The 23,675-nt window shown below is 50.5% G+C and overlaps 1 protein-coding gene across 1 annotated transcript in view; it reads right to left on the minus strand.

Moving 5' to 3' along the window:
* Positions 1-23,675, minus strand: part of PLAA (phospholipase A2 activating protein) — a 192,908-nt gene that overhangs the window by 58,543 nt on the left and 110,690 nt on the right. Inside the window, exon 10 of the mRNA XM_078676710.1 lies at positions 11,973-12,035. Coding sequence (XP_078532836.1) covers positions 11,973-12,035 — 63 coding nt within the window. The remainder of the gene's footprint in view (positions 1-11,972; positions 12,036-23,675) is intronic.

The raw sequence follows: 23,675 nt of genomic DNA on the forward strand, positions 1-23,675 counted from the left end.
TCTGGTCTTAGTGTTTGACACCATATTAAAAATCGCCCTTCACGACCTCTCAAAAACTTACTTGAGAAAGTGCGACATACCTTGCAGTCTTTGGCCTGCGGTATAGAAAGTAAATGCGGTCCGTGTGAGGATCAAAGCAGAGCAACGTCTAGAAACAAGTTGCACAGGCTCTTAAAAAATCTTTTCTTCTCCTTACCAGACCTTCTTTAAAGAATGTATTTGAAGATAATCCATAGAAGAAAAGAATCCTTGACAACAAAGTCATTTAATGAAGTGAAAAAACACAGAATCTGAGCAGAGCTCAGAGGAGACTCCCTTAGCACAACGTGCGGTAGAAAATCTGAGGGATTGAGGCTCCTGCCAGGAAGGTTCTAGAGGGAGGTGATAGCTGATTATCTCTTCTCTAGAGTTTGGTCCTTTTTACAAAAGGACATGGATATGTTACTAAGGTGAGGCCTTTAGGCCTACTATTCTCTATGTAGGTCTATAAGACATTACTTTTCTATGTACCGGAGACTCCCGTCTTGACGACGGGGAATGATTCAGGCATGTGAATCTATGAAAGACACCCATAATACTGGATAATATATTTGTGACATTCTGTTTGGCACTGAGAAACAATTCCGAAGGTTAACAACTAAGACACAAAGGTTTTCAGAGATTGCAGGGGGCTCACAATATCCGATCTGTAGGCAAATATTTGTCTCATGTAGTCTCCTGTGTGTAATTCTGATTATAGCACCTTACTACACAGGCACTATAAAACAGTTTGTGTTGCATCTCAACCTCAGAAGCCAGTCTGACCATCTGTTTTCTTTTGGTATAGATTGTGTCGAACTGTGTTTTCCCCCTAACAGAGTAAACTCTTTGAGCCAATTACCTTGAGAGAGTCACGCTTACACAGGGATTGACTTGGTCATCCAGCTGGAGTGCACAAGAGGAGCTGTGACACTAGTGGTAAATGAGAGTACCCAGCACAGAAATCAGTGGCTCACCGAAGAAACAGAGTAGAGGTCACATTTAGGAAGGCGATCAGAAATTCACATTTCCTACTTAAAGGGGATGTTTATGAATGTAGCTAATCGGAGTTGGAGGAATTAAATGGTATCAATCAAAAAATCCAATATAACAGGGCTTGAAGGGCGTCTTTATAGCATTGTTGCACAAGTAACTTACCTTCGGTAACGATATATCTGTAAGGAACATTAGTAGTGATAGATTCCTTACCTTAGAATTACCCCCAGGCGTCAGACTGGATCCAGAAAGTTTTCGGATCGGAAAGTGGCGTCGTGTGGCTCCGCGTCCATCTTAGGCGTTGTGATGACATCGCGACAGCTACTTAGACGCTGCCCTTGCCCACTGACGTCAGTTCTGTACACGACTTTCTGAACCAGGAAAGCAGAGCCATGCAAGATAATGACCACTGGTGCCTTTAAACTAGGGCCCTGAAAGGGATGACCATAACCCTAGAAATCATTACTCCGAACTGGGAGGATGGGTGCGGCGGTAAGGAATCTATCACTACTAATGTTTCTTACAGATATATCGTTACCGCAGGTAAGTAACTTGTGGATCTGAAAGAAAAACAGTGATATATTCCTTACCATAGAATAGATACCCCAGCAATACCAACCCTGGTGGTGGGTCTGCAAACCAAGATCACACCAGAAAGTCCTGGAGAACAGAACGGCCAAAGAATCAGACTCTCCGAACTTGGCTGTCCAGGCACTAATGCTTGAACGAGTGAGGCCCACATAGCTACCTGACAGATGTCATGCAAGGGAACTCCCCGTCCCAAAGCAGTAGTGGCTGCCGCCGCCCTTGTAGAATGGGCTCGTAGCCCCAAGGGACGCTCCTTTTTAGCCAAGGAATAACAAGCCTTTATCTACAGAACGACCCACCGAGAGATGGTCCGCTTGTACACGGCCCAACCTTTCTTGACGCCCACAGAACCAACATTGAGCTGGTCATCCATCCAGAACTGTTGAGTGCGGTTCATGTAGAATGCGAGCGCACGTTTTGGGTCCAGATGGTGGAGCCGCTCTTCCTCTTTCGAAGGATGCAGAGGCGGAAAGAAAGTGATGGTCTGCCCGATATGAAAGGCATTGACCACCTTTGGCAGAAAAGATGGACGAGTCCTTAAAACAACTTTGTCCGGATGGATAGAGAGAAAAGGAGGTTTAGAAGAAAGAACCTGGAGCTCACTCACTCTTCTGGCAGAGGTGATGGCAACCAGTAAATCAGTCTTTAAAGTGAGACGGCGAAGAGGGCAATTGTGAAGTGGGTCAAAGGGAGCAAACATCAGATATGTCAGAGCCAGGTTCCAGTCCCACTGAGGGCTTATGAAAGGAACAGGAGGAAAAAGATTAGTAATGCCTTTTAAGAATCTACTAACAGGGGACTCGAAAAGGGAAGGCTGGAAGCCGTAAAAAGGCCGAAATGGCGAGAGATAGCCCTTGATAGTGCCCAGAGCAGAGCCCTGCTGGGCCAAAGAAAGTAAGAATAGAAGAACCTCTGAAAGAGGGGCAGAAAGGGGATCCACAGCCTTAGCTGTGCACCATGTCACAAACTTATTCCACCTGCAGGCGTATATCGTCTTAGTGGAGGAACGCCTGGCTGCCAAGATTACATTACAAACTTTGGGAGGCAGGTCAAAAGACATCAACTGCAGCCACTCAATCTCCACGCAAGGAGGTGGAGGCTGGACAGGTTCGGGTGGAGGACCGTCCCCTGGTGCTGCGACAGAAGATCCTCACGAAGAGGCAGTCGGATTGGGGGATCGATGGCCATGCCGAGTAGCTCGGGATACCATACTCTTCGATCCCCGTCCTGAGCCACTAGAATGACTTGGGCCGCTATTGCGCTTGATCTTCTTCAGCACTCTGGGTAGAAGTGATATAGGCGGAAAGGCGTATAGCAGACCGTAACTCCACTTGTGACGAAAAGCGTCACCTAGTGAGTGCCACCTTGAAAATTCCAACTCGCAAGACTGATGACATTGCGCTCTCTCTTCGGTGGCGAATAGATCTACCCAAGTCTCTCCCCACTGCTGAAAGAGACCTTGCAACACGTCCGAGTTCACGGCGTCAGCGAACATGCCAGGTGTTGAACCATCAGGGAAATGCCCTGGTGTTCCAGCCATGTCCAGAGGCGCAGAGCCTCCTGACATAGGGTCCACGACCCCCACCCCGCCCTGTTTGTTACAGAACCGCATGGCGGTAGTGTTATCTGTGAGCACCCGATCCACTCTTCCCCGGACAGAGGGAAGGAATGCCTTCAGTGAAAGCCAGTTCGCCCGAAGCTCCAGAAGGTTGATGTGGAGCCCGGACTCCGCTCGAGACCAGAGGACTCTGATCTATGCCTCTCCCATGTGGCCTCCCCATCCCAGGAGGGGCGCGTCCGTCACAACTGTATGCTCCAGATGGGGAAGGGAGAGGGATCTACCATTGAGTCAATCGCGATTCGTAAGCCACCACTGCAATTGTCGTGCAGTGCCCTCCGAGATCTGGACGTGATTGGACAGGTTGCCCTGATGCTGTGCCCACTGGAACTTCAGGTCCCACTGCAGAGCCCACATATGCCATCTGGCATGTGACACTAGCAGGATGCTGGAGGCCATCAGCCCCAGCCGGAGGGTCATAATGACTGAAACCTGGGATAGAAGCTCCGATGAAGAGGAGCTTCTGAGAGGGAATCGGGTGCGACTTAGGCACATTGATGCAAATGCAGGAGGTCAGTCGTTGTCTGGAGGTGGGAGACGACTGCCTGGGGCAAGCCCGCCTTCAACAACCAGTCGTCGAGATAGAGGGAAGACTAGAACTCCTGATCTGTGCAGATGAGCTGCGAACACCGCCATCACTTCCGTGAACACCCGAGGAGTGCTGGTAAAGCCGAAGGGGAGCACGGTAAACTGAAAGTGCTCGTGGCCTACCATGAACCGCAGGTAACGCCGGCAGGACGGCAATGTGGAAATATGCGTCCTGCAAGTCCAACGCTAGCATCCAGTCTCCAGGGTCGAGGGCAGACTAGACCTGAGCTAGCATCAATATCTTGAACTTTTCCTTCCGGAGGAAGCGGTTGACGTTTCTGAGGTCCAAATTAGGACGCAGGCCCTTGTCCTTCTTGAGGAACCTAGTCCGGTCTCCAGGTTTTCGGAGTGTTCGTGCTTCCCGCTCTCGCTGCTTGCAGGGCTGTGTTGTGCTGACGGCCTGGAGGAGGTCAGGAGGCTTCCTTCAGCCCGCCGCAGCCCACTGCTGCTCATTGCCCTCTCCACTGCAGCCCATTCTTCATCATTTCAGAGGTGAAGCTTGCTTACGAGAAAACGCAAGCACCACGGACTGCCACTGCCATAGACTGCCGAGTCAAGCGCTGTAGACGCTGCAGGTTTCGCTGCGGTTTCGTCTGGCTTACGGCTCGTGGCATCTCCTCCCCCTGACCCAGAGGTGAGGTGTGGTGGGACGAGGGCGACCCCTTCATCAATTAATTGACTGGCCTGCCTGCAGTCTGTAACCCCCCCCCCGCTTGGCTCCTTGACTTTCTTCTACAGGCTGCACCGGATAAGAAAGGAGGACGCTGCTCCTCTACCTCCTCAAGCCTGATTTCAAGCCCCAGCCGCTGCAGTAACTGAGAGCCAGGAGCGGGGGGGGGGGGGGGGGGTTTGGGGGGGGGCGGGGAGAGGGAGCCGTGGCTGCGCCGAGACAGGAGAAGTGCCTGGGAGCTGGCAGCGGCCAGCTTCGGGGCCGTGATCAGCAGCGGTTCCCGTCCTCTGTATGGCTGGGAGAGAGCTGGGGAGTGGGGGCAGTGAATGAGAGCAGTACCGTAGACTTCTCCTCCCCTACTCTGGCCCACACCAGGAGCTGCATGGATCACTCCGTACCTCGCACTTGCTCCTCTTTGTGCGTGGTGTGAGTTGTTACTGCTATAAGCTGCGGTGTCCACTGTTCCCGCCAGCTCTGCCATTGCAGCTAACGAGAAGACAGTGTGGAGGAGCGGTGAAAAGCGCCACGGCCTGAGGAGAGGGGGAGAGGCTGGGTGAGAAGCTGTGGTTACCCACCCTCTCTCTCTGAGCATAGAATTTAATAAGGCCCACCAATAATCAGTGATTCAGCCGTTGCCCCCAAAAGGAAATGAGATCTGGCAGGGTTAGGGGGTTCCCGTCAAGAACAAAAAAGGAGACAAAAACGAGCAAGTGCAAAAGAGAGCCTCCAATTTTCAAGGACAGCATAGCTGAGCCACTCACCAAAACCAAACTTAGAGATGGCACTTCATCCCCAGGCATTGCATCCACGGATATGGGTCCTACTATAAGGGACACCAATCTGGAAGCAGGTATAACCCAGACCTGCTACAAATGGTCACAGCCTGAGATCTATACAAAGTTTCAGTTCCTAAAAAACCCAAAGGACGCCCTTTTATCAAGCTCGATTGCAGCAAAAGGCCTTAAAAATCCTATCTCACCACTCAAACTATCGGATAATGGGGAGAACAGGACTCCAGCTAATGACCGAAACATAACAATCGGCATAAAAAGCATCCCATGGCCAAATTAACTCTTACATCAATCACATAGTATTTTTGCTTCAACTTTAGTTGCGCAATGTAAAACCAAACCACTGCCGCAAGGGCCACAGGATCATCAAGTAGCTGAAATATCAAAAGCAATTTTACTAAGCAATCTAGAAACAACAAATAAGTTGTCAGAGCCTCCAGGACAAGCTGTAAGAAACAACAAGGACAAACAGGTTGAGAGAAGCTGTAGTAGGGCAACAGGGAATAACTGTACTACTAATAAGGAATTGTCCATAATAGAGATTGGTACACCACCAGTCGCTATTAAAAAATCAAGGATCAGTCGGATCCCATCGCCAAATTCGCATCAATTATTGTCATCTACGCCCCACACCACTGAATCGGTACTCAGACAAGAGTTGGAAAACATAAAGGAACTACATAAGACGGACGAGGGAGTTTGGAATAACTTATCAATAAACCATACACAACAAACTCCGGTGAAACTTAGGCAAAACTCCCCCTCATCAGAGAACATTTTATCAGAGAACATAGAGTTGAAAAGGACCCAGGGCAGTGAGGCCCTTTTACCGACACCCGATTTAGGAACCTCAACCAATGTTCATCGACAGCTGAACTCTGAAAATGCCTGGGCCAGTTTACTCAAGACAGTGCAACTTTTAGTGGAAGCACTCCAGTATCAGTCAGACAAAATGGATGCCCAGTTAACCTTATTAAATACATTGGCAGTGTTTGTGGTGGCAATCGACGAAAAAAGTGGTGCCCTGAATCTGCTCTTTCAGAGCTCACATGGGAGACAACAGAACCGGGAGTTAAATTGTGGCTGTGGCCCAATAGTCGATAAACTCACCTCTCTCCCCTTGATTCTGGAGGACTTGTGCACCCAAATTAAAGAGTCAGCATGGAAAAACATCGAGCCTAGTCAAAAGGCTATCTAATCCGCTGAGGTCAAGCACAGATCAATTACAAATAACATGAGAGATCCAGGTCTGACAAATTCTACCTCAAACCTTATTAGTACAGGATATGAATAAAAAAGACGAGAGCTCTAAGAAATAGGAACCACTAACAGGACTCTCTCAGGGCTCAGATCAAGAGCTGGCAGAACCAGGAGTGACTTCTAATGCCAAACAAAGGCAAGCGCAAAGGAGAAAGGACAGAAACCAAAAAACCAACACAAAAAAGGAGGATTTCGCCCATCTCTTCAGGCAGCTACCATCTGCAAAACCTGGCCTATCTAATCAGACTACCTCAGAGGGAAAGGGCAAAATACAATCAGGTGCACTGCGCACCTGGCAAATGTTGGTTTCAAACTACAATCAAGATCCGGCTCCTGGGGTTCCTTGCAACAAAACCTATCAGGGGAAGAAGGAGGAACACAAACTCCAAAGGATTACAATCTACCCAGATAAGAAGCAGAACATCAATCACTGCCATGCGGAACGAAACCAGAAGGAACCATTTTACAGCGTCATACCCCCAAACAAACATCTGTAGGATCTATGGTCAAAGACAATAAATCCTCCACACTCATTCCTGTTAGCCAGCCTGACCTGCAAATAGAGAGGGCTGTAAACTATCCCCCCATCCTTGCATCCAAAATTGGAGGAGTTGAACATATAGAACCTAAACATGGAAATGTAAGAACTACGCCTGCCTGCGCGGAATCTTTGGAGGCAGCTTTGTGCTGGGACAGTTACAAATTTAACTCAAGATGCCCAGAGTAGGCCAGAACTAATTACAAAGCAAGCATAAGCACCCATGAGCCCACTAACAGACCACAAGCAGATAATCTAGGAAAGGATCCTAATAGGAATGTGAAAACACTAGACTTTGCTACAGCTTATAGATCAAGAGGGGCTCACGACATATTAAATCGTGGGAACATTCTCCGCTTACTCATACATATACCCTCACTAATGGAGGTAAAGTCAACGGACCTGGATTCAGTAGAGTTTATCAGCCATAGGGACCTTAGGGAGGGTGAGACTACACGGACAACATGGAGGTCGGAATTTATTGCACAAAGAATTTTATTGGAAGCTTCGATATTTGAAACCTTGGACTTAAAATTAAAACCCATCATATCACATGGTTATCCAGCACCATTATTACAGAGCCAAAGGGATAGTCGAATAACAGAACGATACGCTCCTAAGTCAATATTGAGAGGGGCAAGGGGTCCCTCGCCGGTCAGCATGAGGCAGTCACAGGATAAAGGGAGATATCACAACAATCATCCATTAAGGCCTCTGCCAAGAAGACTCAGGATGGCGCATGAGGGTAGTTTCCAACCAGGGAACAAGCAAATGACAGAATAGCCGGTATAATATCTCAGAAGGTAAAACAAACTTATTACGGATATGCTCCTGGAACATCAACGGGTTAAATAGCTTTCATGAATTATCTATTGTCATTTCACATCATTGCTTTCCAGGAGACATGTATGACTGATCCACCACATCTGCAAGGATATTTACGGTTCTATGCTCCAGCTCTCAAAAAAGCAAAATGTAGCCATCTGCAGGGGGGCCTGGTGACCTACGCAAGTAACATCTGCGCAAATTCTGTCTATCTAGTGGTCTTAACTACACCGTAATCCATTGCTATCAAAATCTCCTCCATAAAGGGACAACTAGGGAATAGGCACAAGGCGATAGTAATAATAAACACATATATACATCCGAACAGGAAATCTAACGAGGAAAATCCCAACAACAGCAGGCCTCAAGCAAGGCTGTGTACTGGCCCCAACGCTATTTAATCTGATTTTAGCAGATTTGATTCAGTTACTAAATGCAAGCAACTCGCATTCTCCAAAGATTGGGAATCTAGTATTACCATACCTACTCTACGCTGATGACCTAGTATTGATCAGCCAAACTAAGGTGGGTCTACAGCGTCTTCTTAACTTCACGTTTCAATACTCTGAGGCTTATGACCTAAATATCAACTTGGAAAAAACCAAATTAAAAAGAATTTTAAGAAAACACCTGTCTGGTTTTGGGATAAGATTCAAATAGATTCAGCTACAGAGTATAAATATTTGGGGGTAATCATTGCCAAAGGTGGGCACTTTGTAACCCAGAGAGACACAATTAAAAGGAAAGGCATAGCCTTAGCAGCCTCAATGAGAAACCTCAATTCCAGACTGACGGGCCCCTCACTCGCTCCTTTGGTTGAAGTTATATGGGCACAACTTCTACCCACAATAACCTATGGGAGCGAAGCACAGAGGGGGAGGGACTCGAAGTTCTTGGATGCTGTGTTCGCAAAGTATACAGAATAATTTTTGGTCTACCAACAAGAGTCTCTCCAGCACAAATTAGGCTCGAGTTTGGTGTGCAAAAACAGACCATTGCAAGGAAAGGTGCGATAGTCATCTTTTGGGACAAAGTAAGGAAATCTGAACCTGGTACCCTAAATTGGCACTTGTGGACTGCGCTACAACAGAAAGAGTCATCACCAGCGGCAAAATATCTAGCAACAAGCATGTCAACGCTGGGTCTTACCAAACTTTGGCAACACCCACAAGTCACTACCTCCTTAAAAAACTAACAAAGAAAATAGTACGAAATGAATCTTGGATTGAAGACAAGGAAGCCCTAAGAAGGAGGTCGCATGGCTGGATGATTCTGGGTACCTATTCCTCTCTGGCTAGACAAAGTATCTAGCTTTGGGTGTTGCCAAACATACAAAAATTCTATTTTTAAAATACAGATTAGGCTTGTTGCCATGCACAAAGCACTTTCCACATTGGCTGAAAAAACAATCTGATTCTAACTGCTGTTTATGTGGGACAAGGCAAGAAGATATTATGCATCTCCTCTGCACATGTAAAGATCTAACAGAGGAAAGGAGACTGCTTCTAAAACCACTTTTTAACCAGAGGCATTCGCACACAGACAAGCTGTGTTGGCATGTTTTGCACTCGAGGACACGCAGCTTAACTGTCGCTTTGTAAATTTTTTAAGACAAGTGGAGAAGTAAATGCTAAAGTCTGAACAGCTATACAGCAGATAAGGAAAAAGACTGAGGCTGCTATAATAATTGCTTCTTTTTTTTATGTACTGTAAATACCAGTTGGTTATAATGTCTTTTAACCGGTTTTAATTTGTAATGGGATATTTTGTAACAACGGTTTTAAGTAAGTATGCTAAATAAAATAAACTTCAAACTTGTCTTTCTTGGGGACCAGAAAGTAGTGGGAATAACCACCACAACCTACTTCTGGCCCAGGAACGGGCTCGATGGCCCCCTTGGCCAAGAGGGCCGTGATTTCCTGCTGAAGAAGCGTAAGATGGTCTGGTGGCATTGAGGTGGCATGGATGGAGGGGTAGTCTCGAAGAGGAGGGAGTAGCCCCTTCGGACTATTTGCAGCACCCACCTGTCCAAGGTGATGTTGAGCCAGTGGGGGAGATGATGGCGAATCCTGCTGGCCATTGGCGTCTCATGGGGCTGAAAGTTCGGACTAGGAAGGCCTGCCCAGCGAGTCGGCAGTATCAAGCCCACAACGAATGGTGAACTTAGCTGCGTCTCTCCCAGCTGCTATAACTTGGGAGAGTACTGTTCGTGCCTCCTCCAGACAGCTGGGCAGCACCTGCGCAACCGAGTCCCACACAGAGTAGGAATAACAGCCCAAGAGGCATGTGGTGTTCACCAAGCGCAGCCCTAAGCTGGCAGATGAAAACAGCTTCTTGCCAAGCTGCTCCATCTTTCTAGATTCCCTATCCAGAGGTGCGGAAGGGAACGCGCTCTGTGAAGCAGAGGCTTGGACAACCAAGCTCTCAGGAGTGGGGTGTTGGGAGAGAAAGAGGGGGTCGCCCGGAGTCGGGCGATGGCATCGGGCCACGTTCCTGTCCACAGGAGCCTCTGTGTTGGGCCTGGACCAGGTGCCCAAAAGAACGTCCGAAAGTGCATCATTAAACGGCAGCAAGGGCTCCCTAGAGGTTCCGTCGGCTGAAGCACTTCTGACAGGAGGTTAGTCCTGACGGCCACTGAAGGGAGTTCGAGGTGGAGGGCCTCAGGTGCCTTACGCAACACCACTGCGTAACTGGCTCCTCCTCCATAGCCACGGTAGTAAGAGACAGCATGCCCAGGTCAGGTGGCCACTGGCATCCCTAAAGTCCTCTACCCAGTCCGGAACATAGGCATACTGTTGTGTGAGAGGGTTCTCAGACCCCTCCCAGTCCTCTCCTTCCTCCGAAGTCTGCGAAACAGGCTGAAAATAAGGAGGACGACGGACAGAGGGGTGGAAAGGCCACATCGGCGTCGGAATCGGCGTCAAGCAATGCCAATCCGGCACCATGTCCGGGTCGGGGCTGAAACTGGGGCTGACGTCGGTGGTAGCACTGGACGACATCGGAGGTGGTGCCGGAGGAGGGGTCGACACTAATGGAGGTGTTATGAGGTCAACCGGTGTCTCCCGGGATCCTAGCCCGGATCCAGGGGGTCCTGCGGCGCCGGGGCTGAAGCCGCCGGCGATGGAAGGGCAGGACCCCCAGTCGGGCACGCAGGCGCACCGGCAGGGCCAGACGGGTCAGAGTCGGGCCATGGCAGCAAGAAAATCTTGCACCTGAGCAGGCGTCGCTGACGGACTCGCAAAGGGCGGGCAGTCCGGAGGCGACGTCGCAGGATCAGTTGGAGCCGCGGGGGTGGCACCATCCGCACCCTCAGCAGCGTCACGAGCGAGGGGGGAGACGTGGAGCACCAACGCTTCTCGACTTCTTCTTGGAATGCTTAGACTTACCTGACCCCGAGTGCGAAGACTTAGATCCAGAGGAACGATGGTGACGCCTCTGCAACCAGTCCCTCGACCTCCCTGGGACCAGGACCTTGAGCGGGGCCAGACTTCCAGCAACTTTCGGGATAGCTCCCACAAAGTCTTCAGAGCCATGGCCCGGCACGACGTGGAGTCGTTGTCGCGCCCCAGGCAGTAGAGACACAAGCGGTGTGGGTCCGTCACAGACATCATGCGGTGACAGTCCCCACAGTTCTTGAAGCCGGGCATCCCTACGACACCAAGAGTCGATCGACTCAAAAGAATTGGGACAAAAGGCCTCGAAAAAACTCAGTCAAAAAGTGACTGGGGATACTTGCTCTTCCCGAATCTGCGCTTGCTGGCGCGGAAAAAGAAAGAACTGACGTCAGTGCACGAGGGTGGCGTCTAAGTAGCTGCTGCGACGTCATCCCGGCGATCATGACACCTACAACGGACGCGGAGCCGCACAACGCCACCTTCCGACGTGCAAGGATACTGCTGACGAAAACTTTCCGGATCCAGTCTGACGCCTGGGGGTAATTCTAAGGTAAGGAATCTATCATTATGTGTTTCTTTCAGGTTAAGACTGCCAGCCACACATTCCACAGACAGTAGAAGCAGTGCCCACACTAGTGTTTAACTGCCCTAACACACACACACTAAACAGTGTACACAATTGTACCTGTGAATGGGTCAATTCCAGACGCAGGTGGAGCAGATGAACCAGGAACATATCGACCACCACCTGTAGAGATTAGAAAGAAAGAAAAACATTGTCTATAATATTGTCTTTGCTCCACAGCTTGTGTCTGCCAATCAATCAATAACATCAAGGTAACATGTATGTACAGCAGATATACTTAATGGATAATGAAAAGATGCTTACTTAGAATTCTAGTTCTCCAGCATAGCTATCTTATCCACATTTATAAATGTTTGCATATCTCTAGCTATGTGAAGAATTCCAAAACTCATGGCATTGCTGTAGTATGGAAGTAGTCACAGACCATCTAAAGAGAAAGGCAATATTTTTGTTATCTCCACCTCGATGACAAGCTACTAAAAGTAGACTGCCAGTCAAAAGAAGCAAGTATTTCAAAACCACAGCCAGGCTACTTTCCAAGTTGGGATTCCAAATCAACATGGACAAATCAATACAGAAGCCAGTATGGTGTCATCACCTAGGGACAAAGCTGGGTATCTTTCAGAAGGGAGAGTATTATCCATTCCAAAACAATGCATGAAGATCATTGAGAGACACCAACAATCCAACTTGACGCCTGGGGGATAGTCTAAGGTCAGGAATCTATAACTAACAGTTTTTTTCAGATATCCTATACAGCAATTCCTTGAAAACCAATGATGTCAAAAAAGAGACATTTCGGAAGACATCTTTCATCTCACAAAAATTGCACTAAACTTACTGGCACAGTGCTGTAAAAAACAACATTTGTTAGTAGGAATTTCATTCAATAAAACAGAAACTCAATCTCCTTGAACTGAATGCAGCACACTTTGCACTCAAATCATTCCTTTCTTCTCTGTCCTCAAAGGACATAATGATTCAAAGAGACAATACCACCATGATGCATTATACCAACAAATAAGGAAGAACAAGATCAAGACAGTTATCTCTGCAAGTACAAACCATGTGTCATTGGGCACTGGCCAGAACACCATCTCTACTGGCGATAAATATCCCTGGGGTACAGAGTCAAGACCCGGATTTCCGCGACATCATAAGGAATTCCATAAATGAGCTCTGAACACCATAGTAATCTTCAATTAACTCCTAAACGACCTGCCGTTTCCCCAGCTGGTTATAATTGGGCATCAGGTATACTGTAAGTCATAAACAACAACAAATGGCTCTGGGAGGTAACAGCTAGTACAATGCATTAAGGAAAGGGGACCCTCCCAGATTCTTTTTTTTTTTGTTGGAATTTTTTAAAATTTTCTGAATACAGTCAACTTTGAGACATAGCAATGCAAAGTTACATACAGTTAGTACACTTGATGAGCAGGCGCCACCAAGCGGTACAGGCATCCGAGACAAACATTTGTACAACGCCATCATTTCCTCCAGTAGTCTTACATACTCTTTTGACCGACAGCATGTCTTACCCTCTAGGACCACTTTGCACGCCTGTTGGAACACACAGTACAATATAAAAGTATCGGAGACATCGATCCAATATTACCATCATCTGCATATCAGTCAGGTGTGTCATTGCCGTTGGCAGAAGAAATATGTCGGTAAGTATTATATAGTTCCCTGAAGTTTTTGGCCTATTGCGTGAGGGGAGAAGGTCGCTATACAATTCCGTCTGCGTGCTGCAATAAGTCATTTGATATTTGATATTTATTATCATTTATAAAGCGCTAACTTTCGCTCCGGAGGGAGCATCTTGGCGCTGAGCACACAGAAGGTCGTCTATGGGGGGCATGGATCAAATAGCTGCGAGAACTGAAGGGTCGGACTGAGCATAAATCCAAGTTTTCAAGGATTTCCTAAATAGGCTTTCAGAGGGGGCGTGCCTAAGGCTGGGGGGGAGGCGGTTCCATGCCTTGGCCGCCAGAAAAGAAAAGGTCTTTCCACCCTTGGATTTTAATTTTATACGGGGTTCAGAGATGAAGTTGGCGCCCGATGACCTCAAGCAGCGAGTTGGATTGTAGCGCTGGAAGCGCTTAATCAGGTAGGATGGACCCATGCAACTGTTAGCTTTAAATACAGTGACTAAGAGCTTGAATAGGATTCTCTTGTGGAGGGGCAGCCAGTGGAGGGCGTTGAGGGCTGCAGAGGCCGAGGACCTGTGGGGGAGTTTCAAAACGAGCCTGGCTGCTGCATGTTGGACAGTCTGTAGTTTTTTCAGAGAGGACTTCTTGATACCTGCTAGGAGGCCGTTACAATAATCCAGCCGGGAGAGGATAAGCGCCACCGCGACTGATTTCCTGGCACTGATAGGCAAAAAATTAAAAAATTTCTTTAATTGCCTGATCAAACTGAAACAGCGCCCTGCGGTAATGCGCACATGTTCATCGAAGCTGAGGGAAGCATCAAATTGAACACCCAAGTTGCGGGCTGAGGCAACCGCGCTCGGTGGTGCTTCGGAATTATGAGGCCACCAGTCTTTGGGGGGAAAAGAATGTGCCTTTACCGAGGGGAATTATTTCTGTTTTGGCGCTGTTGCATTTTAAATGGTGCAGGTTAAGCCAAGAAAAGACTTCTGACAGACAGTTTTGGAATTTGATGGCGGCATCCGGAAGTCTTTTATCGATAGTGACGACAAGCTGGGTGTCATCAGCGTAGGATGTCACGAGAATCCCATGTGATTCAATCAACGTGAGAAGAGGGGCCATATACACATTAAAAAAGAGGGGGCTCAGGATGGAACCCTGTGGTACCCTTGAGGTGATGGATCGTTCACCGGAAACAAAGGGGCCTAAGGTGATCGATTGAGAGCGATTGGACAGGAATGATGTAATCCAAGCAAGTGCGGAGCCCGAGACACCAATCTCACGCATCCTATTAATTAGAATAGTGTGCGAGATGGTGTCGAAGGCCGCGGTTAAGTCGAGCAGGATGAGGACGGCCTGCCTGCCCTCATCCTGCAAGAACTTGATGGTGTCTGACAACTCAATCAAAGCGGTCTCTGTGGAGTGGCCGGAGCGAAAACCAGATTGCTGTGGGTGCAAGATACATTGATTTTCCACAAAATTCTTTAATTCCTCGTGGACTAGTTGCTCAGTGATTTTGCCTAGCGCAGGGAGAAGTGAGATTGGGCGCATATTGGACAAATCAGTAGGGGATTTATTTTGCTTTTTCATGAGGGGCTTGACTGTGGCCTTCTTCCACTCAATAGGAACAATACCGGAGTCAAGGGATTCTTTCACAATCGCATTGATTAGAGGGTTGACGGACTCAATAAGGTGGTGCAAGATGACTGGGGGGCAGGAGTCTGTGGGTGCACCTGATTTGCAGGCTAGTATGGCTTTGTGCGTTTGCAATAGGGAGACTGCTGTAAATTGGTTTAGTGAGGAAATAGATGTGTCGGACTCTTGGATTGGAATGGGAGCCGGGGGGAAGTCCTTATGGATATTATTAATTTTCTCCTCAAAGAAATCAGCAATTTGATCACAGAGGGCTTGTGAGGGGGGGATTTCAAGTGCCAGTGCTTTGGGATGAGTAAAAGATTTTACGATATTGAAAATCGTTTGTTGTTTCTGTTTTGCTGAATTTATTGCTAAAGTGAAGAATGCCTTTTTTGCTTTTTTCATGTCCCCCTTCCACTGCTTAATCGTAGGCAAGGGACCTTTAGACCAATTAATCGCTTAGCCAGCAGCAGCCCCATGTCAAGCAATCGCCGAACGCCCTTGGGTATTGGCTTCGAATAGCCCAATAATGCCAGGGCAGGGTCAGGCTCTAGGGATAGCTTAGTGATATGGCTCAACTCTTTGAATACAGTGTCCCAGAAGCTTGCAATGCCGGGGCAAGCCCAGGAAAGGTGGAGAAAGTCAGCTGATTGTTCATGACAACGATCGCATGCCCCGATGAACAAGTTACTTACCTTCGGTAACGATATATCTGTAAGAAACAGTAGTTAGTATTAGATTCCTTACCTTAGAATATCCCCAGGCGTCAGTCTGGATCCGGAAACTTTTGCGTAGCAGTACCCCTGCGCGTCGGTAGGCGTCGTCTGCAGGCGTCCCCTGCGGCTCCGCGTCGTCGGCGTCGTGCGCCGTGATGACGTCGCTGGAGTATATAGACGCCGCCTCCGCGCGCTGACGTCAGTTCTTTGCACACAGCTTTTCCGCGCCAGAACACGCAGAGCCATGTGAGAACCAACACTGGTGCCATTTGAAACTAGGGCCCTGAAAGGGATGTCCCTAACCCTAGGTATCAGTTCGCAGAACGGGGAGGATGGGCGGGGCGGTAAGGAATCTAATACTAACTACTGTTTCTTACAGATATATCGTTACCGAAGGTAAGTAACTTGTTCATCTGAAAGAAACAGGTTAGTATTAGATTCCTTACCTTAGAATAGATACCCCAGCAATACCAACCCCGGTGGTGGGTCTGCGAACCAATACAACCTACACCAGAAAGTCCTGGAGGACCGAACGGCCAAAGAAGCCATCCCTCCGGACTTGACTGTCCAGGCAGTAGTGCCTCGCAAAGGTGTGCAGCGAGGCCCACGTGGCCGCCTGGCAAATGTCCTGCAAAGGGACTCCCCGGCCCAGGGCAGTAGTAGCCGCCGTGGCCCGAGTGGAATGGGCCCTCAGCCCAACAGGAGGCTCCTTCCGAGCCAAAGAGTAGCATGCTTTGATGCACAGGACGACCCACCGAGAGATGGTCCGTTTCTGTACCGCCCTTCCCTTCTTCTCACCCACGTAGCCAACAAACAGTTGGTCATCCACCCGGAACTGGCGTGTGCGATCCATATAGAATGAAAGCGCACGTTTTGGGTCCAGACGATGGAGCCGCTCTTCATCCTTTGAAGGATGCGGAGGCGGGAAGAAGGAGGGCAAGGTGATGGACTGCCCAATGTGAAAAGCAGAGACTACCTTGGGCAGGAAAGAAGGTCTGGTCCGAAGAACCACCTTATCAGGATGAACAGACAAGAAAGGAGGTTGAACAGAAAGAGCCTGGAGCTCACTCACTCTCCTGGCAGAGGTGATGGCTACCAGGAAGGCCGTCTTTAAGGTGAGAAGACGGAGAGGACAGGAATGAAGGGGCTCAAAGGGAGCGCACATCAGGAAAGTCAAAACCAGGTTCAAGTCCCACTGAGGCATCACGAACGGAGCTGGAGGATACATGTGCGTGATGCCCTTTAAGAATCTTAACACAATAGGGGACTTGAACAAAGATGGCTGATCAGGTAGCCTCAAGAAGGCGGAAAGGGCAGAAAGATAGCCCTTGATAGTGCCCAGAGCAGAGCCCTGCTGGGCAAGGGAAAGGAGGAAGAGGAGAACCTCAGATAGAGGGGCAGAAAGGGGATCCACAGCCTTTGCTGTGCACCATGCCACAAATCTGTTCCACCGGCAGGCGTATACCGACTTTGTGGAGGGACGCCTGGCTGCCAGAATGACATCACAGACTTCAGGAGGCAAGTCAAATGGCCTCAACTGTCGCCGCTCAATCTCCACGCATGGAGGTGGAGACTGGACAGGTTCGGGTGGAGGACCGTCCCCTGCTGCTGCGACAGAAGGTCCTCCTGAAGGGGCAGGCGGATCGAGGGACCGACTGTCATGCTGAGTAGCTCGGGATACCAGTACCTTCGAGCCCAGTCCGGAGCCACAAGGATAACTTGGGCCCGGTCGCGCCTGATCTTCTTCAGCACTCTGGGCAGAAGTGGTATAGGCGGAAAGGCGTACAACAGACCGCAACTCCACTCGCGCCGAAAGGCGTCGCCGAGCGAGTGCCGTCTTGGAAACTCCAACGCGCAGAACTGATGACATTGCGCGTTCTCTTCTGTGGCGAATAGATCTAACCAAGGCTCTCCCCATTGCTGAAAGAGGCCTCTCGCCACATCCGAGTTCAGACGCCATTCGTGATCCACCGAGCACCGACGGCTGAGTTCGTCCGCCCTGGCGTTCAGAGAACCTGCCAGGTGTTGAACCGTCAGAGTCACGCCCTGACGTTCCAGCCATTGCCAGAGGCGCAGAGCCTCTTGGCAAAGGGTCCACGACCCCACACCGCCCTGTTTGTTGCAGTACCACATGGCGGTGGTGTTGTCCGTGAACACCTGCACTACACTCCCGTTGACAAAGGGGAGGAATGCCTTCAGTGCCAGGCGAATCGCCCGCAGCTCCAACATGTTGATATGGAGCCGGGACTCCGCCGGAGACCAGAGGCCTCTGATCTCCGCCTCTCCCAAGTGGCCACCCCAGCCTTGGAGGGACGCGTCCGTCACAACCACGTGCTCCGGCTGGGGAAGGGAGAGGGATCTGCCCCTGACCCAATCGCGGTCTGTAAGCCACCACTGCAACTGTCTCGCAGTGCCCTCCGAGATCAGGACATGGTCGGATAGGTTGCCCTGATGCTGGGCCCACTGAAACTTCAGGTCCCACTGCAGAGCCCGCATCCGCCATCTGGCGTGATGCACCAGAAGGATGCAGGAGGCCATCAGCCCCAGAAGCCGCAGCGTCAACCTGACCGAAACCCGGGATAACGGCTGAAAGATGGGAATCAGAGCCTGAATATCCCGGACCCGCCGTTCCGGGGGATAAACCCGAAACTGCGCCGAGTCGAGAACCGCTCCGATGAAAAGGAGCTTTTGAGAGGGACACAGGTGTGATTTCGGCACATTGATGGAAAACCCCAACTCGTGCAGGAGGTCTGCCGTCATCTGAAGGTGGTGGACGACTGTCTGGGGCGAGCCCGCCTTCAACAGCCAGTCGTCGAGGTAGGGGAAGACTGAAACCCCTAACCGGCGCAGATGAGCTGCGACCACCGCCATCACTTTCGTGAACACCCGTGGGGCGCTGGTAAGGCCGAATGGGAGCACGATAAACTGAAAATGCTCGTGGCCTACCGTGAACCGCAGGTAACGCCGGTGGGCCGGCAGGACGGGGATGTGAAAGTACGCATCCTGCAAGTCCAACGCTACCATCCAGTCTTGTGGGTCTAGAGCAGCCAAGACCTGAGCCAAAGTCAACATCTTGAACTTCTCCTTCCGGAGGAAGCCGTTGACGTTCCGTAGATCCAAGATAGGACGCAGGCCTCCCTTGTCCTTCTTGGGTACCAGAAAGTAGTGGGAGTAGCAACCACACCCTACTTCTGGCCCAGGAACGCGCTCGATGGCCCCCTTGGCCAAGAGGGCCGTAACTTCCTCCTGCAGAAGTGTCAAGTGGTCCCCCGACACACGGTGGTTCTGCGGTGGCATGGCTGGAGGAGTGGACTCGAAGGGGAGGGCATAGCCCCTTCGGACAAGCTGCAGCACCCACCTGTCCGATGTTATCGCGCGCCAGCGGGAGTGGTGATGGCGAACCCTGCCACCCACTGGCGTCACGTGAGCCCGAAAGCTCGGACTAGGAAGGCTTGGATGCCGCAGCGGAGGGAGGCGTGGACTGACCACGACGCTGGCCTCTACCGCCACCACGGCGGAAACCACGGGCGCCACCGCGCTGGGGAGCGCTCTGCGCCGCGTGGCTGGCAGCACGTGTGGGACCTCCTCTCCCTTGGCCACGAAAGGGCCGAAACGAACCCGTCTGCTGGCGCTGGGTCTGGGTCGAGAGACCCAAGGACTTGGCCGTGACCCTGGAGTCCTTGAAGCGCTCCAGCGCGTGGTCCGCTTTGTCACCAAATAGGCGACTGCCATCAAATGGCATGTCCATAAGCGTATTTTGGACGTCTGGTGAGAAGTTGGCAGATCTCAGCCAGGCATGGCGACGAATCGCCACCGTAGTGGACATGGCCCGTCCCAGTGAGTCCGTGGTGTCCAGACCACAACGGATCGAGTACCGCGCCGCATCCCGGCCTTCAACAAAGGCCCGGGTGAGCTTGTCCCGCACTTCCTGGGGGCATTGCGGCAAACACTCCTCGACCGTATCCCACAGGGAGTGGGTGTAGCGGCCCAAGAGGCACGCGGTGTTACAAGACCGCAGCCCAGCACTCAAAGAGGAAAACACTTTCTTTCCGAATTGGTCGTACCTCTTTGATTCCCGGTCGGGCGGAGCCGACGGAAATGCGGACTGCGAAGTGGAGGCCTGGATCACCAGACTCTCCGGGGAGGGATGGGTGGACAGGAAGGCAGGGTCGTCCGCGCAGGGACGGTGACGCCTGGCAACGTTCCGGTCAACCGGCGCACCAGAGGCGGGCCTGGACCAGGTGCCCAGAAGGACATCCGTCAGGGCCTCATTAAACGGCAGCAGAGGCTCCTGGGGGCATGACTGCGGTTTAAAAACTTCCGTCAGGATATTCGGTTTGACCTTCGCGACGGGGAGCTCAAGGTGTAAGGCCTTGGCAGCCCTCATCAGGACCACCGAATAGGCAGCACCCGCCTCGGACGCCACAGGGGACGGAGAGACAAACCCAGGGTTGGGCGACTCGTCCAGGCCACTGGCATCACCCAGATCACCTACCCAGTCCACATCGTACTGGCAGGCACGGGATAGAGGGTCCTCAGACCCCTCCCAACCCTCTCCATACTCCTCCTCGTCATACCCATATTCTGGGTCGACGATATAGACATCGGGGTCAACAGGCCCCATCGGCGTCGGGTCCGGCGTCGGCCGACGCCGGTCCGGCTCCGAGTCCGGAGTCGGGGAGGAAAGGGGGGTGGCGCCGCGCGGCGTCGGTGCCGGGGACCCGACGCCGGCCGGAGCCGACGGCGGAGTCGCTGCACCACGCGGGGGCGGTACCATGGGCTGGCCCACAGGAACCGACGCCGGAGAGGCCGGGAGACCAGCCGGCGACGAACCAGCGGCGCCGGGGCCGGAGCCACCGGCGGCGCCGGGGCAGGAGCACCCGAACCGCTCGGGCCCCCAGACGGGACCGACGGGCCCGCAGGCGCCGAAGGCCCCGCCGGAGAAGACCTCGCCCTCATAGCAATGAGGAAGGCCTCGATCTCCTCACGCGACGCGCCTTCCCCAGGGACCGACAGGTGTGGGGCAGACGGCGTCGGCGACCCATGCGGGACCGCGGGGGTGGGGTCACCCGAGCCCCCGGCCGCAGCACGCGGGCGTCGGGGGGAGTCGGGGGTGCGATGGCGACGCCCCGACTTCTTGTGCTTACCTGACGAGCCGGAGGAATGGTGGCGACTCCCGGAGCGCCCATGGCGGCTCCGCGACCGCTCCCTCGACCGCTCCCTCGACCTCCGACCGGACCGGGACCGCTCTCGACGCGGGGCCGACAACCGGAGTTCGAGAAGCTTGCGGGACCGCTCCCGCCTAGCTTTTCCAGTCAAGGCCCGACAGTCGACGCAGGACTCCACGTCGTGGTCCGCGCCCAGACACCGGAGGCAGAGTCGATGGTGGTCGGTGACCGACATCATGCGGTCGCACTCGTCACAACTCTTGAAACCGGGCATCCTACCGGCACCGTAAAGATCAATCAGTTAACAAAAAACTTGGTCAAAAGACCGGAGTACTGCTCTTCGGATCTGCGCTAACTGGCGCGGAAAAAAGAAGAACTGACGTCAGCGCGCGGAGGCGGCGTCTATATACTCCAGCGACGTCATCACGGCGCACGACGCCGACGACGCGGAGCCGCAGGGGACGCCTGCAGACGACGCCTACCGACGCGCAGGGGTACTGCTACGCAAAAGTTTCCGGATCCAGACTGACGCCTGGGGATATTCTAAGGTAAGGAATCTAATACTAACCTGTTTCTTTCAGATATCCTTTAACCCGTATCTGTGCAGTCTGGCAGGGGTATAATATACCCGATTGAGGTACTTAAAGTGTACCAGCCAGTGTCTCCCATTAAGTGAGATGCGCTTAGTGCTGGTACGATTGAATGTAATGGGAAACCCAATCTACCCTTGAGGGCTTGGGCAAATGAAATAAACGGGCAAAACGCGATTTCCCGGGATTTATTTAGAATACTCCGTTCTATTGCTTTTGATATATATATATTTAACTGCAAGAATTATTAATAAACTCGCCAGAGAGATATTATTGAAATGTCTTTTATCAAACAAATATTTTTGTTCCTTGTGAGAATACAAGAACCAATGAACCAATCACAAAACAATAAATATTCAAAACAAGGGTATATATAGAAAAAACGTTTTAGCTTTTGAAATTTATCAAGGGTACTACACAGTTATACAAACAATGTAACAAGAGGAAAATAAATACAATTGTATAATCCTTCAATGTCACTATTGTAAACACTTCTTCTCATTGTACATTATTTTCCAGAAGAGAGTGTGTGTCGACGTTTCGGTCTCTATGCATTTGTCTATGAGACCGTCCATGAGACCATCTTCAAGACTATCATAAATTTAACAGTTGACCCCTGAATGGTGTTTCCAGAGATTCAAGAATTATAGAATACAATTGATACGTATATGTCAAATCGATCGTCGTTCTGTAACTCTAATTTGTTTAAAGTGAATAGTCGTCAAAAGATACAGGTAAGTGAACTCTGGTGCTTTTTGGACGGTGTAATTAAATGTCCAGTCCCCAGCGACTTCTCAATTGAAGGAGTTTATTCTGTTAAGTTTTGTAGCGCAGCTAAAATTCAGCAGTCTGCAGTCGGATCAGCAGTAGGTCCGCATAGCATCATCTATTTCTATGTGCAGATCGCTCTGCCATGCCAAGCGGGCTGATGTATAGTGATTTGCTCTATGTGACATGGATATGTTGAAAGGTTAGCTGTTATAAGCTTTGGCGAAGTTGCTCGTATAATGTGCGTTAGTGCTAGTAGCTCGGGGGGTTCAAGATAATCATCCCCAAGTAATTCTCTCAATGCTGTACGTGTTCTATGAAATTGGAATTGGAACCCTGTCAGGGTGGAAGGTATCACCTCAGCAGTGTTAAAGTTGTCCCATTTTTGGAAACCCCACCATCAAACAGGTCACCAACCACGTGTACCCCCAGAGTGTTGAGTGCATGCGTAACTCCCCTTTCCCTGCAATGGTGTTAGCCACGTGCGCCATTCTAGCTGAGCTTTGGGCGAATACAGTATCGCCTCTGCCTGTTGCTGCAATAGATATTGCCATGCATGCATGGTGGAATTGATGGAGTCAAGAATAAATGTTCTCCGATCTGCAACCTGAAATAACATAGCTGGCAGTAGGAGCGGTGCAGCCACTTCCAATTCAATTTTAAGGTGCGGTGTATCTGGGGAACCATGTATCCAATAATGAGCATGTGAGCATTGGGCAGTTCTTATTTAAAGATCAAAGTCAGGAGCTCCCAGACCTCCCATAGAATATGGTAATACCAATATTTTCCACTTAACGCGTGGTTGTTTACCAGCCCATGGTAATCGAACCATCAATGTCGTGAGACAATCAAAGAAAACTCAGGGGAGCACCATGGGGATATTGGCAAATAAAAAAAGGAAACGTGGCAATACCACCATTTTCATAATGGATTTCCTTCCTAATAGGGATAAAGGGAGTTTAATCCATCTTTCAACATCGTCTTCCAGTTTGCTGAAGGCCACCCCGTAGTTTTCCCTAAATATTGGGTCTGAGTCAGTGTGTATTTTGATGCCCAAATACCTTACTGCGTCTGTGGTCCACAAGAGTGGGTACTCCAGGTCGAACTGAGGAGTGCACGGTGTGAGAGGACAGATGATGGATTTCGGCCAGATAATGCTCCAAAGTGCATCATCTTCGGAGCACCGCTGAGAGTTTGGTTTCAGGGTGTGGAACATAAAGAAGGGTATCATCCGCGTATGTGAAAACTATAATTTTATAGTGCGGAAAAC

Source organism: Lissotriton helveticus, chromosome 2_1, assembly GCF_964261635.1.
Source record: "Lissotriton helveticus chromosome 2_1, aLisHel1.1, whole genome shotgun sequence".
NCBI lineage: Eukaryota > Metazoa > Chordata > Amphibia > Caudata > Salamandridae > Lissotriton > Lissotriton helveticus.